This window comes from Daphnia pulicaria, chromosome 8 (genome assembly GCF_021234035.1).
Source record: "Daphnia pulicaria isolate SC F1-1A chromosome 8, SC_F0-13Bv2, whole genome shotgun sequence".
Taxonomy (NCBI): domain Eukaryota; kingdom Metazoa; phylum Arthropoda; class Branchiopoda; order Diplostraca; family Daphniidae; genus Daphnia; species Daphnia pulicaria.
In genome coordinates, this window is record NC_060920.1 from 12,454,497 (window position 1) to 12,466,874 (window position 12,378).

At 46.8% G+C, this 12,378-nt stretch overlaps 1 protein-coding gene across 4 annotated transcripts; it reads left to right on the forward strand.

The window, feature by feature from the left end:
* Window positions 1–1,008: 1,008 nt before the first annotated feature.
* On the forward strand, window positions 1,009–5,911 carry LOC124311252 (UDP-glucose 4-epimerase-like). 4 transcript variants are annotated; one of them, XM_046775671.1, is made up of 10 exons: window positions 1,009–2,207; window positions 2,364–2,408; window positions 2,476–2,613; window positions 2,865–2,986; window positions 3,059–3,172; window positions 3,264–3,443; window positions 3,529–3,709; window positions 3,876–3,962; window positions 4,184–4,402; window positions 5,573–5,911. In XM_046775671.1, the coding sequence occupies exons 2-10, from the start codon at window positions 2,384–2,386 to the stop codon at window positions 5,626–5,628; spliced, it is 1,122 nt and encodes a 373-aa protein (XP_046631627.1). In that variant the 5' UTR covers window positions 1,009–2,207; window positions 2,364–2,383; the 3' UTR covers window positions 5,629–5,911. The 4 variants fall into 4 exon arrangements, with proteins under 4 accessions (XP_046631627.1, XP_046631624.1, XP_046631625.1 ...); XM_046775668.1 differs by having other exon boundaries at window positions 1,013–2,207; window positions 4,181–4,402; XM_046775669.1 differs by having other exon boundaries at window positions 1,013–2,207; window positions 2,368–2,408; window positions 4,181–4,402.
* Window positions 5,912–12,378: the final 6,467 nt, after the last annotated feature.

The window sequence follows — 12,378 nt, forward strand, 5'->3', positions numbered from 1 at the left end:
GGCCCGCACACTATTATGTGTGCATGCAGCGTACTAAAGCATTGGCAGCAGGAGCAGGAGCAGCAGGAGCAGCCTAGGAGATATATACCGGCCCGAGTTGTTTGCCATTGGCTGTCAGAGCTCCGGCACGTACGTTCTCACGCACACAAAGAAAAAGAAGAAAATCTACCCCACAGCGGAACGCGCTATACACCCACACCCGTCGTCGTCGTCGTCGTCCCGATATATCCACACAACAACAACATGGGCCAGCAGCAGCACAGGGGAGTTAAGTCACACACAGCAAACGGTTTCCTTGTAGTACACCATTTCTCTCTCCCCTCTCCATTCTCCTTCCAGTATATATCAGCCAGCACGTTCTCCTTTTTCTCCCTCCTTGTTACATTGCGCCAGGAGTGAGCGGAGAAGAAGAAGGGGCCGTTCTTTCTCTCTTGTCGCAATAACCCAATTTTCCCTTCTTTTCTAGCGTTGGTAGCCCCGGTGATGGTTTCCTCGGTGTACGTTGGTGGCTGCTGCTGCTGGAGCTTTTTTAGAAAACGGGAGGAAAGAAACCACGGACCCCCACCCACTCGGTCGCCTTCACAACTTGTGCAGACGGGAGAAAGAAACAAAAAAGAGGAGGAAAAGATAACCGGGAGGAAAGAAGAAGTTGAGAGACGGAAAATAAGGGGGGAGAAAATGCCGGGCAACAAGAGTCATGTCACGGGAGAGAGGGGGGGATTTGGAGAGTCACTCGGTGTATCCAACACGATCCGTTTCGTCGGTTTTTTTTTAAGGGAGGGGAGAGGCAAGTTCGGGACCGCGGGACGACAACGTCAATGTCACGATCCTTTTTTCTAGTCCCCCCAAGTTCATTTGTTGTTTGTCCTTTTTGGGCAAAAGTTGTTTTTTTTTTCTTTCCTCCACTTTGTTTCTTGTGGCCGTTTGTTGTTGTTGTTGTTTTCTGGCCGCTGCCCCGTTTCTCTCCTTTTGTTGTTGCTGTTCTTTTGTCTTGTCCGGTCAGAACAACAACAAAAGAGATGGACCATAACTTTGTCTCTCTCTCTCTCTGTGTTGCCAGCGGAATGGATGGCAGAGGAAACTGGACAGAAAAAAAGGGGAAAAACTCCCAACGGGCACACAAGCGGTGCGGATGCGGGCGGGGGCGTTTGTGTGGCGCGCCTCTATCCTATCCCTCCTCCCCTTTCTCTACCTCCTACTCTTCTCTTCATGACGGGGCCCGGCCCGTGTCGTCGTCGTCGCCGGTTGCCATAACACCAACACACTTGACTGGTTCTTCGCTTCCATTTCATTCCTCCAAACTTGGACCTAACGTGACGCCACTTCTTCCATCCCACACTCGGGCTTTTTTCTTCTTTCTTTATCCACTCAAATCAAATCAATCAAAGTCTTTCAGCCGCAATTTTTTCCGACTTTTTTCCACTTTTTGTTTTTCTCCACTTTGATTGTTTTTTTTTTATTTGGCCGGTTTCTCTCCTTCAAAACTAAACGATTTCCGCTCCCCTTTTCTCTTTTCTTTCCCCCCATCGGGGGCGCCACGTTTATGAAAACGGACGAGCGATTGCGGATCGGCTTTATCCCATCCGCGTTCCGCCATCACCGGAGGGGGGGTTTGTCTTGCCTCGGTAGTCAAAAAGAAACGGAATGGAATAAATATTCCGACAGACCGAAACGGACGCCTCAAAATTGGCCGACAGAAAAGAAAATAAAAAACCGGCCGGCCGGCATGTTGGCTGGTCTTTTCCACACACCGCCCAGCACTTAACGATGAAAAGAAGAAGAAAAAAGAAAACGAGAGAAATAAAAAAATAAATAAATAAAAAGAAAACACCTACTCCTTTAGGGGTTCGGGTTGATTGGGTGTAACGCGCGCGCGTGTGTGTGTATGTATAAAAATAATAATTTTCTAAATTTTTTTTTCTTTTAGAAAAGATTGGGAAATCCATCCGGCGATGATTCGACAGACGGCGACATCTAGCGCTCGAATCGTCAATCAATTCTCGCCGTATGGATTGGTGGTCGCATCGGGAACCTCTGGGCCGACAGCCAAGATCCTGCGCGGCACAAAGACCCACTGTGTAATAGGTCCTTTTTTGCAGTTGTTGTTCAAGTTCTCCTACAACCAGACTCATCACTTACTACCCTCCACACACTACGCAAACCGTCCACGTCAGTCGGCCAAGACGCAATTTATACAGTTGAAGGGCGTAAGTATTCCCGTTTTCACGATTTTGACTTGGGGAAAAAGATGTTGGTTCATTGTTGGCGTGGGATAGTAGTGCCACTATTTATAGACTGGCGCTAATTCACCGCTGATCGATGCGATGACTCGCTTTATTTATCTTCTCCCTTCATGTACACAGAGAGGAAGAAGAAGTCGACGATGGCAGGATCGCCGCAGCGTGAAGGTTTGTGCCATTTCTCTCATTCAAAAACGAAACTGATTTGAAAAAACTTGCTTTTATTTGAATTCAGGAAATGTGGGCAACGTTGCACAGGTCGTTGTCTTGGTGACGGGCGGATGCGGATATATTGGGACACACACGGTCCTTAGACTCCTGGAACAAAACGCCCAGGTCGTCGTGGTCGACAATCTGGCCGGAGTAACTCGCGGTATATATTAGATAGGATAGAAATCAATCATTTCATTCAACATCTCGATGCAAGTTGAACGGCCGTCAACGAAAGTTTTAGATTTCATTCCGAGAATCTCTTCCCGAGGGCGGACGTTTTGAATTTCGAAACGTCCGGGAATGGAATGCGATCGCTCGAAATTCGATTTGCAAATTGGGGAAAAATTTGACGATGACGGTGATGAGACACATGCGAGTTTGATTTCCTAATTTGAATTTTTGCGTGCGCAACAGGAAGCGGCGAGAAGAAACCAATGAGCCTGGAGCGTGTGGAAGAGTTGGTGGGTAAGACAGTCAACTTCCACAATGTCGATATCAGTGACGCCGAGGCCCTTGACAAGATTTTCAAATTGGTGAGTCGCTTGAAAAGTCTCTTTCATGAGTTTAAACGATCCAATTTTCATTTGTTCTTTTGTTTTTTTCAGTATCGATTCGACTGTGTCATTCATTTGGCCGCCCTGAAATCGGTTGGAGATTCCTGCAGTTTGCCGCTCGACTATTACCGGAATAACGTGGCCGGCACCATCACTCTGTTGGAGGTAAATGAAGAACAAGACGTCGTCGTCGTCGTAAAAGATGGGGGAGTCATAATAAACTCTCCAACTGTCTCTTGCCCGTCTCTTTCAAAAGGTAATGAAAAGCCACCAAGTCGTGAAATTGGTCTTTTCGTCGTCGGCCACTGTTTACGGCGAGCCGCAATATTTGCCCGTCGACGAGCAGCACGTGACTGGGCAGCGGGTCACCAATCCTTACGGCCGCACCAAGTACTTTATCGAAGAAATATTGCGCGATCTCTGCACTTCTGACCCGGTTCGTTTATGATTCAAAAAACCCGTTTGACCTTTAATCTTGTTTAAATATTCATTTGTTCTTTTTTATTTGGGGGAGTATACAGAAATGGAACGTCATCTGCTTGAGGTATTTTAATCCAGTGGGAGCTCATCCGTCCGGAAGGATCGGCGAAGATCCAGCCGGAGTTCCCTGCAATTTGATGCCTTACGTGGCTCAAGTGGCCGTTGGTCGACTTGAGAAACTGGCAGTTTACGGCAATGATTATTCAACGCCAGATGGCACTGGTAATATTATTTGCAACCCGCATACACACCACGCCCTTCTCTCTGTCTCTCTCTGTCTCTCTCTGGCTCCTTTATTGATTTGCATCCAGCCAAGAGTAAAAAGAAAGAAAAAGAAAGAAAAAAGTTGACAAATTTCAATCTAAAATGTCCCGTTCAATTTCCTAAGGTGTCCGGGATTACATCCACATCATGGACTTGGCTGAAGGACATTGGGCGGCCACCAAGAAAATCTTGAAGGAAAAGGGGGCCAAAGGTCAGCAGCCCCTAGTTTTTGTATTGATTTTCATTATTATGCTGATGGAACGGTTATGACGTGATCGCCAGAGAGTCTGAATGGCATTAACAAAAAAGTATTGACCTGCCACGCCCACGATGCGACGCCAAAGGCCATTCGGAAATGATCATGTTTTGCCGGATGGACGGATGGGTCGATTCCTAATGATGATTGGACATGTCTCTCTCTCTCTTCAGCAGGGGAAGGAGTGGAAAGTTCCTGGCTGGCCTACAATTTGGGTCTGGGTCGCGGCTACTCGGTCCTGGAGGTGGTGAAATGTTTCGAGTCGGTCAGCGGCCGTCCCATCGCCGTGGATTTCGTCAAACGGAGGGAAGGAGACGTCGCTTCCAGCTACTCGGATTGCAGCCTGGCCGGCAGCCAGCTGGATTGGAAGGCCAGCCGCACTCTGACCGACATGTGTAAGTAGTGCTGTAAGGCACTTTGAATCCTTATTCGTATTATTAGGAGAATAGTCGGTAGTAGTTTTATCCCCAGTGGAAGAATAGGCGAGAGAGAGAGAGAGTCCTAGTCGTTGCCTTTCCTGAGCTGTCAGATTCGCCAAAAAGAAAATCAATAACCTGAACCCATCGATCAAGCAGTTCCAGCCTCCCCTCCCCTCTATTACAGAGGAATCGAACCCACCACCAGGAACATGCCTATCATTAAGAACATGTGCATATCCTCCTTCTTATTGTTAAGTGCAGGACAGCATGCACAGACCAATAATTATACCCCCGCCATCATCGGTTACACAGGCCTGAATTCAATCATTTCCGGTGATTAAATTGACTGGCTCCCGCGGCCGTCGGGAGTGAGCCACTTTTGGTTTCAGGTCGAGTGACTCGGCCGTCTTGTTTCCCATTTTTCTTTTTGTGTCATTTTATTCGGAAAATGAGACAGCGAGAGAGCATCAAAGTCGCTTATTTTTTTGTTTTTTTCGGTTGCCAAGTCGTCACATTCGGTTTCTGTCTTCGGACGCGTATAACTCTTTTAGCTATTCCATGTGGAAACCTTTGAAATTCCGTTTGCTGGCCCTCTGAGCGACTACAATATGTGGGGACTGCTGGGATTTCCCTCCCATGTTCAGCCTTTGGCGTTCCCCCGATGGGTTCTTGTTTCTCTCGCTTCTACATCTGTAGGCTATCTTTAGACTTGTGTTGTCCCCCCCCCCCCCATGTGTTTTGGTGGGGGGCATGTCCGGATTGAATCGCGGATCCATTGACGACACGATCCTTCGATTATTATTCGCTTCTCTTGCCGCTAGGGGCAGTTCCCGATTTAACATCGTGAAATTCTCTCTCCTTTCATGTCTTGCTCGTATTTGTGTCGGGTTTATTGTGCCGGAAAAAGAAAAGAAAGATGCTGCAGGGTGTCGAGAGGCGCAGGGAATTTCGGTCAAGTTCCTCCTTCCAGCAAAGTTTGACTCTTTTTTTTTTTCTCTCCCATTGAATAAAAGAGAAAAAACGACTAGAACTGTAGTAGTTGCGATTCAATCTCCTTTTGAGTTTTTATAACAAAAGAAGTAGAGATACTATACTATTTTCTCTCGCTATCTTTTTCTGTGTGTGTGTGTGTGTTGTCCAATGCAGGCCGGGACATGTGGAACTGGCAGTCGATCAATCCCAATGGATACCAATCCAATTGACGGAAGAGATACCGAAGAATAAGGACAATCCATTGAACTCGCCAGCTCAAAAAAGTCCTTCAACCAAAAAACCAAAGAAAAAAGAAAAGGGAAATTGTTCCAGTTCCTTTTTGTTTTTTTCTCTTATTCTTACTTACTTTTATATATAGATGATCTAAGAAAAACGATGTCTATATTTTGATACCCCCCACCTAGTAGAAATAGAGCCCAATTGAGGCTCTGCTGTTTTATTATTATTATTTCAAGAATAATAAAAAAAAAAAAAAAAACTTTGGAATTTGGATTTATGTGGCCGTGTTTGGATGTGTTTGCTGGCCAGCAGGAATTGGAAGTTCAACGCTTTGATTGACGTTGGGGGTTTCGATAGACCTTATTTATTTATCCAGGACGAGTTGTTATTGTTTCCGTGATTCACGAGGTGGACGTGTGGACGGTGGTCGAGCGTTGGGAGTTGACACGCTCAATAAAGTCGATAAAATAAAATGACAAGAAATAGAAAGAAAGACAAAAAAATGGGCCGGCCGTTAGTAATGTAACATTATCGGTTGATTCAATCAATTGATGCGGTATTGTATCTCGAATATTTATTTATTGAATTTCTTTTTTTCCCGTCCGTCGCCAAGTCTGGTCAGCCCAGTCATTTTTTCTTCGTTTTCTTCTTGGTTTTTTTGTTCTTCTTCCGGCTGGAGCAAAAGTAGGAGCGACTGTGCATATTACGTAAATGGGAAGGAAGAAGGATCCATCTCGACCGGATTCTGCAAAAATTCTACCTCCGCCATTGTGTTTGTTTTTTTGTCGTCCTCGCAGACGTCGTACAAAAAACCCCCCCGAAATTGTGGCACGGCGTGTGCACATCTAGCAAATCCGTTTGTTTTCATTCGCATGATGGGACCTGATTGGGCCAACGACGGGAGGAGTTTTGGCATGGACTCAACTCATCCAGCGGCGGCTCGGCTCTCGGCTCTCCTTCCATGCCAGCAACTTTACGTTCCTCTTGATACACTGGGATAATACGACCCAAAAGGAAATAATGTATACATCAGATGATGCATCCATCTTCTTCCGCTGCCTTGGTCGTGTATAATCTGGGAAACGGGATTCATTGATCATTCAGTCGCCGATCCGCATTCCTCTTCTTCTTCTTCTTCTTCTTCTGTTGTCATCCAGGCTCTGTCGCAACATCATCAACGGCTGTCGCCATGTATACGGCAGCCAACACTGGCAATCAAATTGGTTCAACTAGGTCGGACGATGAGAGGCCCACCCTGTCTTATTGCTGATTTGCGCGTAATTCAATCGACGTGTTCTCTCTCTCTCTCTTCTTGGCGTTGCTTAGCTCCTGCGCAAATGTTATACATCAGATTCGAGTTTTCTGACCTTTAATGGAATCACAAACTTTTTTTTTTTGGAGGGGGGCCCTGCTGGCGTTTCAATATCCGAAACTCCCCGGGTGGCACGACGTCTTGGATCGATACTTTTCCCCTCTCCAGTGAGTGTATCTCTGAGAGAAAAGTGTAGACATCCTTGGATGTGATAACGTAGTGATGGCAAGGAAGAGGAGGGGAAACACTTTTGCGCGAGTAGAGTGGTGTGTGTGTGTGGAGGAGCATCGCAAACTATTTCCATCGTCCCGTGTAACTCCACTTGATATGTCTGTAATGGCTGTGCGGCAGCAGGAGCAAATAGATATAGCCTATATCTGCGGACTCTGCGGAGCCAAAGAAGAAGAAGAAAACAGATGTAGAGTAGTAGACTTTGGTATTTATGTGCAGTCGGTCTTTCTTGATTAATATCTAATTGGATTGACTGCCGCCGATGCTGCGAAACTTCCGTGGGCCGCGCATTTTCTCCCAAACAAAATGCCGAGACAAACACAATGGCCTTTAATGAATGCCAGATTATTAATGAACGTGTTGTACGTGTGAATATCTGCTGGCCACTGCAGACTCTGCGACCCAATGCTTATTCAATCTGCCTATAGAGATTCACCACTTTTCTTTTACGGCTTCAACTTTTTTTGGGAGGGAGGAACTCAAACTTTTCCTTTTTTCGCCGGAATGATGAAAAGGGGCCGGCCGTGTGTGTGTGTGTGTGTTGTGATGCCTTTATCGATCCGGTCTGAACTGCGATGTTGTTGGTCCATTATGAAGTGGAGAAACACTGAGGCAATAACAATAGAATCTTGTACGTAAGAAGATCAATCAAAATTGGATCGAAAAGTGGCAAGCCGAGAACAAAGCTGCTCTAATACAATACGTCTAGTCTCCAGGCCAGTTTGACTCTCACTCTTCTCTCTTTCGGCCATTGATGATGAGTTATTCAACTCGTGTGTCGTGAGTTGTTGTTGTTGTTGTTGTTGGCTGCGTGTCTTATCGAGTCGGTGTATTCTTTTTGAACGATGATGATCGACGAACGTCATCGATCCTAATCCTTTTCCCAAAACAAAAAACAAACAAACATCACACGGTCGTTTTAGATGATGGCGTCGCACACCAACGTGTCTGCTCCAATAATAACAACAACAAGAAAATATTTAAAAAGTCTTATAGTGACGTCGTGTGTATGGTGCCCCAGCTGTGTGGCTTCCACCCGCCCTGCGTCATATAGTAAGTGCCATCGACGTTATTTTCAAAGTCACGAAAACATTAGCGCCAAACAAAATGGATGGACGTTTCACACACAAAAATCTGCACGGAAACAAGAAAAACAAAAAGATTCAAAAAGGAATCGTCTTAAACCCGCGGGTCCCGATGCGTTATTCATCATCGCTGGGCGCGCAGCTCGTCATTCGTCGTGTATATTGAAGAGAAAATACGGCCCATGTTTGTGTATGTATACGTCGATCCTGAAGGATGGGGTTGGGGGGGAGGGGGAAGATCCGGGGCCGGAAGGCTCATCTCGGCTGTGTCTTTATGTATAGACGACGATCTCTTTTCAGATGATGTTGGAGGACGGACCCAAAAGAAGGGATGGAAGAGAATCAAAAAAAGGGGAACTCCCCAACCAACGTCGTCCGTCTCGGTCGTCTGAAATTGGGATGTCGATCTTTATAATAAATAAAGTATGAAAAGCAGGGAAGGAGGGACCGGGGGGGGGCTTTTCTCGCAGCAGTAAACACGGGAGCTCAGCACAACGCGTCGGGAATCTACAAGGCGGGCGGCCACTCTTCTTCTTCTTCTTCCATCCTTTTTTTATTTACTATGAAATACGAAGGTTTTATTTTTTCCCGGGATTTATTTTTTCGCCCGTATTGTCGCCGAGAAGATGATCCCGTCGTTGCCACCGCCGCCATCATCGCGAAAAAAACTGACGACAGGAGAAAGTGAGTCCCGTTTTCTTTTATTTGGTTTAGTTGTCCCGTCAAAGGAAAAAGTAGGAGGGAGGAGCTTTGTGATGTCGTGCAAAATAAACAGGATCGCAAAAAGTGTCGCCTTCTTTGACGATGAGGATCCAATTCGGAACGCGGCCATTTGCTCTGGCTTCTCCATATTGTCTTGTGTGTGTGTTAAAGGCGCAATTTATTTTCTTATGGGCCGGTATAACAATGAAACGGGTCCGAGTTGCACCTGCTCCTTGATTTTGCTGGGTTACGTCATACCTTTTTTTTTCCTTCACAAACCAGACAGGTGGAGTTTGGCCGGGCGGAACCGTCGGAAACCCTCGACGTGTCACTCGGTCGGCTAAAGCTTTCGGCTTATCTTCATCGTGCGCGGGCAATTAAGGATGGAATCCATTTTGGAAACGCGATAGAAATCCAATCGAAAGTATAGGGAAAACAATGAAACAGCATTATTATTGTAGTAACTGTTTTGGAACTGGGCTTCCATTTCTAGTGATACGATCATCATCGGTGACTAGCGTGTTGTTGTGTTGGCCGGCCGGCGCTCACCCCAACCGGGAACGGAACTACCCGTTTCTTTTATAGATCTCAAAGTGAATGCTTTGTGTTATTATTGTCGAGTTGTTTCAACTGCACACACACACAGACACACACCAACAACAGCTGAGGAACTGTGTGCACCCCCCTCCTGCGTCCAGTCAAAACCGGCGAACCCAAACAGCGAACGGAAAATGCGGCTCATTATCCTCCAACGTTCAACCGTGAGGTTCTCTCCCCCTCAATTTTCCGCCGTTCGCAGGAAAAAAAAATTCTCGTGGGGTGTCGGTTCCCCTCTGTGTCATTCCCCAGCTTTCTGCTTATTAGTTGTATCCAACGTTAGGTTAATACTGTTATCGTGTCTGCTTTTTAAAATATTCATTTTCTCTCTCTGTGTGTGTGTTTGTTAGGGGGAGCTGCACTTGTAAGGTGGCTGCGGTTTATTTGGAATAAATCGATGCACACGGCATTTAACCAATCGCCTCACAGATGCGAGTGTCGGCCACCAGGGAGACATTGACGACGTAATAAAGGGAAATGGCGTCCGTCCGTCCGTCGCGTCATTCATCGCCAGTCACGGCAGCAGTACAGCAGAGTACAGCAAAGGCCCCAGCCCAAAAGAAACACACACAAGGGGTAAAAAAGAGGAGCGCTTTTGAGCTGCTTTTTCTCGTTTGACGCCTCCTTATTCCGCTGGGGAGCTGAGCTCGGCACACACACGACGAAAGGAGGGAATCCAAAGGTTAGGCGTACGTGGATTGAGTACACGCCGAGTTTAGAAACAAACAAAAAAATAAGACGAACGACAATGTTGTTGTTTTTGGGTTTCCACTGCAGCGCCCAGTACCCGCCCCGAATCGATCGATTGGCCCATCTTGGCCTCTTGTACGACGACGACGACGACGACCGTCTCTTCCATAAAATATCAGACACTTGGGCGTGTACACAAACGTTGAGGCACTGGGAATTCCCACGGTTTCTGATTGTTTCTACACTCATTTCAGTTCTGAGTCGTCGTCGTCGAGCTTCTCTCTCCATCCGCCAATAATGGCTCGGTCCGAATAAATAAAAGACGAGATGAAAGCAGCGCAACTATATTCTCGTATCCACCTATCCTCGTATCTCTAGTGGCAGCTCGATCGATTGGACCGGGGAATCAGATGCCGGACAGTCGAATAATATTAGATTGGGTGACGGGGAAGCCGCTCTCAAGACGGGACGATAGGTGGTGCGTGTCCTGTCAATTTGTTTGTCCTGATGTCAAGAAGTTTGGCGGTTTTTTTCTTTCAATGAACGGCGTCGATGAGGCCAGAAGAGGTTTCTCTTTCATCCGCTCACCGTGGCAGTGCGGCGAATGTCTCCAGCTGCCGTCGCAAATGGATCAATCCCGACGCCGTACGCTTCCCCATGTCTGATGGCCACCGTGTGTTGGTATATTTCTTCTCTTTTCTATCTGATCCCGAAAATCTCATCCGTCTGTAGGCCATGTGAACATTTGCCCGTCTAGGGAATATATACGTACTAGAGATGTATCCATCCCTTCCAGCCCACATCTTAGACTCACATCCCTCCCACTTTTTCCTTCCCCTTCATCTTTTTCTCTTGCGTCCGTGCCCGCCCGTCCTGAGCCGGCGGAATGGCTGCTGGGGCTGTTGGATCAATGAAACCGCTCCTAGTCGTTCCTCCTCCTCACCCACACACACATATCCAGCAGAGTGCGCGTCTATATCTTTTTATTCGCATCTCCCATCCCACTCTCGCATGGTGGCGGCTAAGCTAAGCCAACTGTGTCTGGGGGTCTAGAGTTGCGGCCGGGACTCGTCGTTTATTTTCTCCTTGCCGTTTCCTTCCTCCCTTTTCGGGAGATGGATGGCCTTTTGGCCGACGCCATTTCGCCCAATCACGAGAAACAAAGGAGATTGTCTTTTGGTCGTCCAATAAAATGCACAAGACGTCGAGCATCCTTGCTGGATGTCGACCTCTCTCCCCCAAACTTAATGAGACCCGGCCGATCCTTTGGCTTCTGCCAAGGTGCAAGTCCCAAAACTTTCTTCTTTCCAGTTCGATGGGAGGAAATGCAGCCATGACGACCTGTGTAACAATGTCTCTCCCCCATCTCCTGTCAATTGAAAACTCCCGACGCTCCTTCTGCAAACTGCGAGTGATGATTTATCGTATCCAAATTGGGTCGAATTCCTTTTTTTTTCTAAATTGGCGTCGGTTCTTGTTGATTAAATTTTCGGCGGCAAATTTGAATTAATCTTCAGGATCCACACGCCCTTTTTTCTTAACGGGATCAGGATCTCGTGTGTGTCTATTGGCGACTATTTCTAATTTACTAGGCGAGGCCTACAATTAAGCGGAAGGTCATCAACTTTGATGGCATTAGATCAAATCAAGGAATGTGACGGTGATTCTTTGCGGATAAGATTGGGGGTTGGCGTCTTCGGGTGCGGTTCACATCCGGTTAGACCGCTGCCGGCTTTTGGTATAGGTCCGGATTATTTCTTTCTTTTTCTTTATTTTTTGGCAAGCGAAAAAGAAACTGAGTGGGTCAGACTCCGGTCGGTCGGTCGGTCGCTGTCGTGTTGGCGTAATCAAGGAGGAAGAAAATGAACAATTTTCTTCCTCCTTTTTCTTTTTATTTCCAGCAACGGGGCTGCGGCGCGTGAGGCCGGGCCTGATATGCTGTGCAGATGACAAATAGTCAGGGACAATGACACGGAAGAAAAATAATAAAAAATAAAACGGGGGGGCTCTCGGGTTGCAGCCAAAACAATATCGAAACGTGAATAAATAATGGCGTCATTGGCGAGAGAGAAAGAGAGAGAGTTGTGCAACGCACACAACCACACCTCGGTCGCCATTTTGTG